The sequence below is a fragment of the Thalassophryne amazonica genome, chromosome 1 (genome assembly GCF_902500255.1).
Source record: "Thalassophryne amazonica chromosome 1, fThaAma1.1, whole genome shotgun sequence".
Lineage (NCBI taxonomy): Eukaryota > Metazoa > Chordata > Actinopteri > Batrachoidiformes > Batrachoididae > Thalassophryne > Thalassophryne amazonica.
The window spans coordinates 1,120,638-1,125,768 of NC_047103.1; the positions used below are offsets into that span (position 1 = coordinate 1,120,638).

General features: G+C 45.1%; 1 protein-coding gene across 1 annotated transcript; it reads right to left on the bottom strand.

Moving 5' to 3' along the window:
* Positions 1–1,409: 1,409 nt before the first annotated feature.
* Positions 1,410–2,492, bottom strand: LOC117518784. Its single transcript, XM_034180018.1, has 2 exons — positions 2,158–2,492; positions 1,410–2,121 (listed from the first exon to the last, which is right to left on the bottom strand). The coding sequence occupies exons 1-2, from the start codon at positions 2,448–2,450 to the stop codon at positions 1,410–1,412; spliced, it is 1,005 nt and encodes a 334-aa protein (XP_034035909.1). The 5' UTR covers positions 2,451–2,492.
* Between the last annotated feature and the right edge of the window lie 2,639 nt (positions 2,493–5,131).

The window sequence follows — 5,131 nt, forward strand, 5'->3', positions numbered from 1 at the left end:
TGGTTCTGCTGGAGGTTTCTTCCTGTTAAAAGGGAGTTTTTCCTTCCCACTGTCGCCAAGTGCTTGCTCATAGGGGGTCATTTTGTCCGTTGGGGTTTTTCTGTGATTATTGTATGGCTTTTGCCTTGCAATATAAAGTGCCTTGGGGCAACTGTTGTTGTGATTTGGTGCTATATAAATAAAATTGATTTGATTTGATTTGAGTACAGAGATTGGATGGCCCTGAGAAGGGACCCCCTCACTCCATACTCCTGCAGCACCTCCCACAGTATCTTCCAGAATACCCGATCATACACCTTCTCCAAGTTCACAAAACACATGTAGACTGGGTGGTCATACTCCCAGTCTCCCCCCAGGATCCTTGTGAGAGTGAAGAGCTGGATGGTTGTTCCATGACCAGGACGGAACCTACATTGTTCCTCTTCAATCAGAGGTTTGACTATCATCTGAACCCTCCTTTCCAGCACCCTGGAGTAGACTTTACCAGGGAGGTAAAGTCTAAAGTCTACTTTACAATGATGCTCCTGTAGTTGGCACACACTCTCTGGTCCCCCAAATAAAATCTTTTATGAGTTATTATTTGTTTTATCAACGCTTTTTACATCATGTCTTCCTCAGAAAGAGACTTTAGGTGCATTAGAGGAGAAAAGCGTTGGTATTTGTTGTTAATGTGTCACGGGTCTTCAGCTATTTTTGGTTTAACCACAGCGAGGATACTCCCAGAGCAGCACAGAGTTTGAAAGAAAACAGTGTAAAAATGTCTTTGTGAAGCTCACTGCAGATGTGCTGTCGACACTGAGACACAGAGACACAACGACAACTCACGTGCTGCTGTGTGAACAACTCACAGCATCAAATGCCAGAAGTTGGCAAAGTTGGGCGGTTCGGCCAAACCCCAACCTCCCCCTGAACCAGTTTCAACACCATGTAATCAGTCAGTGCTCCAAAGTCACTGAAACTGAAGGTGGGAAACTGGAGCCACGTGTGCCGAGATGGATGGCCCACTTCCTTTATTCGTGCTCGTAGTATCAACTCTGCCACGATGACCAAAAACCCCACCCCAGTTTTAAGGCCATGTGATCTACAGACACCATCTTTGTGATCGAAGTATTGGGCATCCCTGGCTAAGACTGTTTCTGTTTAAATGACTTTAGAACAATTTTGAAATCAAACACTGGAACATTGAAATAGTTTTAAAAAAAAATGAATAAATGCAGACAGCAAACAGACAGCAAACCTTCTTCACGAACCCCTGACACCATTTTTCAAAATAAAAGTTCCTCTTCCTGTCAATCACAAAAACTGGAAGACTCCTTACTGCTGCGGCGGGAATGTGGTCACATGATTAACATGCTGAAATGAACACATTAGCGCGTTAGCTTTGTTCTGATATTTACAGCCACTGTCAGTCACTGACTCAGAGTGGCTTGGATCGGTGCAACATCTCCTCTTCTGGATGCTGCAGACAAGAATCTGCCCGTGACATCATCCACAGAGTGTCCATGTTGGAATATTTTATTTGACCCATGACCTTCAGTCTGTGATGTCACATGGGAAGCTGCCATCTGGGAGTCACATGACTCAAATGACTCCCTCTCTGCGTGAACAAACAGTCTGTATCCTGCTGCACTGTCAGTAACTGGGAAGCTCTGCCTCCTCCAGCACGCCGGCAGTAGCTGGGTTGGAGGTGTGGATGACGATGAGGACAGGAGGTGGGACAGGGAAGACAAAGACTGTGAGGAGGAGAGGAGGAGCAGGTCCTGGGATCCTCCGGGAGCCTTCCTGTGGACACCGGAGGTACTGCAGGAAGAAACCAAGTTGTACATTTTAGAGGAGGGCATGAACGAGGCAAGTGCAGACCCTGCAACCTCTCTCTTGTGGTCTAATCTGTCCCCTCCTAAGTGAGAAGCGGAGTGTCTCCTCTCCGGGGCGGGAGGCCGCGGGCGACGTAGTGGGAACGTGAAGGAGCGAAGAGGCTCCTGCTGCCTGGAGGTCCAGCTGGTGATCTGGTGGACAGGACTGAAGCTGGGTGGAAGCGATAGTCTGTGTTCTGAGGCTTGGACATGGGAAGAACACGGAAGCTGCTCCTGATAGATACTAAATACTGTGTTTTTGTCTGGACTCGTGTCACTAAGCTGTTCTTCCTTTGACAACAGCCCCCTCTTACCTCCCTTCTGCCCCCCCTCATCTTCACCTCCTCCTCGTTTCGGCTTCAGCAGGGATGCAGGGTAAGGCGATCGGGGTTTGGTCTCCAAACTCTTCGACTGGACATAGTTGACAAGGCCATTGATGGGATTGGCTGAGGAGTGGCGGGCGGCGGGCTTACGCAGGCTGTGGAGGTCGATGACCGTAGAATAAATGTCTCGCAGGTTGATGACCTTGGTCTTCTTGTCACGGTTCTCGTGTAGGACGGCATTGGCACAAATGAAGAGGAAAATACCAATGCCCATGACGAGAGGACCAAAGGCCTTCAGCCTATCAGAGTACAGGAACCTGAGAGAGAAGAGGAGGGAGAGGTGGGGAGAGCGAGAGGGGGGAGAGAAAGAGAGAAAGACAGAGACAGCAAGAGAGAGACAGACAGACAGAGAGAGACACAATGAGATTTGTGACAGAAGTAAAAAACTGCACTTTGCACTTGGTGATGCTGATAACTTTACAAGAGAATGAAGGTCCAAGTGTTTCCGGGTCCTGGTGCTCCCTGTCTTACTGTGTGGTTGAGACCTGGGCCCGGTTTCATAAAGTGGTCTAATCTTTTAGTCTACTAAAATTACTTAGTTGACTAAGGTTAGTCGCCCAACATATAGATTAGCCAGCTTATGTTAGTCGACAATTTTCATGGGCATTGTGGCCTCGCGAGTGCCATTGCCAGGAAACATTTCCAATGTGCAAGAGTTTTTTTTTTTTTTACTTCCGGGTTAATCCATCTGCTACAAACATGGCTGAGTCCGCCGCAGCAAAGGAGAAGTGCTCCCAGCCTCAACGTCCATAAACATCCCGATGGATTGTTCCGGCCCCGGAACGCCCGCTCCCGCCGCAAGTCTCTATTTCCTTCCTCCTTCATCAAGTGTTGGTACATGATAACTTAATAACTGCCTTTTTCGAGGTAAGACACTGAAGTTTTGTCAACTAAAATAAGATTTGCCTCCTCTGTAGCAGGCTAAAAACTTTAGTTGGGTAATGTTGTGCAATGACAAACGTCTAAACATGAGTCAACTAAGTGAGTTTAGTCCGCTAAAGTTGACTCACTTTCGTTACACAGTTAAGTTTTAAGTGATATTGGTGAATGTAACTGTATTTTCGACAGGCACGTGCACAGACATTTTGGGGCCCAAAACAGGTCACCTATCACCAAAATTATTCATAAAAAAATACACAGTAGAATATTTTACTTATATCTTTATTTTTGTTAACACACTCAATACACATCTAATCATATAACTCAAACGATCAAACTGCCCAAATAAATGAAAAACAGCCAAAAACTGGCCATATTGTGCTTTTTAATAACCAAACCAGACATTAAATAATCATCAAAAATATTCTAACTTTGAACTATAAAAAAAACTCTGAATAAGTTAATTTAAAATATGTACTGAGGAGGTGATGGAGCAGGATGGTCCATTCAGTAGATGCTTCACAGTGACATCCATTCTGCTTGGTGCATCTCCAGGAAGGTCTTCATGATACTTCATGACCTCACTGTGGTTTATTTGTCTGTCTTGGTCAATGACACTCAGGATCAGGTCAGAGACAACTGAAGCTGTTGTCTCTGACAGTGTTGTGTAGATTTTTACCATCTTCACAAACATTGGAAAGATGATCTGCCAGTGTTTTCCAGGTTCTTTGCTGGAAAGCTGGAATGGACCTTCAGCTCTGTCTCCAGCTGGTCCTCATGATCCTCCTTTGCCCATGGCACTACAGCAGGTAAAGAAATGTTGAGTCTTCTCTGACGCACCTTCAAATGTCTCAGCAAATGTCTCCTCAGACCTCAGTGCGGGTGTTGTGTGAAGGACACCATCAGTTAGCCTAAAGGCTAACTGATGGTGTCCTTCACACAATCTGGCAACTTGTTTCCAACAGACTGTGTGCTGAACTGACGCCCTTGTAATCACAACAAGGTTGTATTTGTTTCTTCTATTTCTGTTTAACATTTCTTTTAGTTTTTAAGTGCATCTATTCTGAATCTTACTTAATGAAATTTCTCTTGTTGTGAATCTTAGGAGTGGTTAGCGTTTCACTCGCGGTTAGCTTGCACTAACTCAGCTACGTTTTTTTGTTTGTTTAATCATTTCTTTTATTACTCTTATCAGTCTAATACTTCTGTTAGTTTTTCAGTGTAACTGCTCTGAACTATCACTCATTATTCTGTTCCTGTGTGAATCTTAGGAGTAGTTAGCATTTTTGTTAGTGGTTAGCTTGGCTACACTCTTGAATTTTCTGGTGCAGAAAGTGCACTGCTTTACACTTTACATAAAGGCAGCGATGTTTTGCCGGATCTCCTATCTGACTGGCTAATTCAAATGACGTCATCTGTACCAGAACCTGTGATGAAATCAGCTCCAGCAAAGTTGAACTGGACGGTATTTCACCATACGTGGCTTGTGCTGTTTTGCAAGCCTTCTAAATTTATTCATGATGGAACGGCCGCGGTCGGCGGGAACGTAACCCTCTGGGGCCGACGCTGTCATATACAACGGCTGAAACCAAGTTTTACTAAATTATAACTCTTAAAAAAACACACAAGATGAGATAGAAACTTACTTTTTTTGCTGATAAGTTAACTCCACGGACTTTCGAGCCAACCATCAGCCATCTTTGTACTCCTCATAGAAGCTGTGTGATGACGTGCGCAATGTGAGTGTCCAATCGGAATTGGTTCACCGTCACATGGTTTCCCAAAATCCAATTGTAGGGCAGATTCACCTCACGTAAAAAGCCAAAGATCGTTTTCAGGAGTGATGTGTTACTAGTTGGCCCGTTTGAATAGCCCCTGGGTGCTCCAATGAGTACATACTATTGGGCTCCATGCACCCTGCGCCATTACGCACAGTGATCAGTGAAGCAGACGGAGAGCCTCTGATGACAATCTCACGTGCTCAAACAAAGAGTTTGTAACTATCAGGATTGCTCC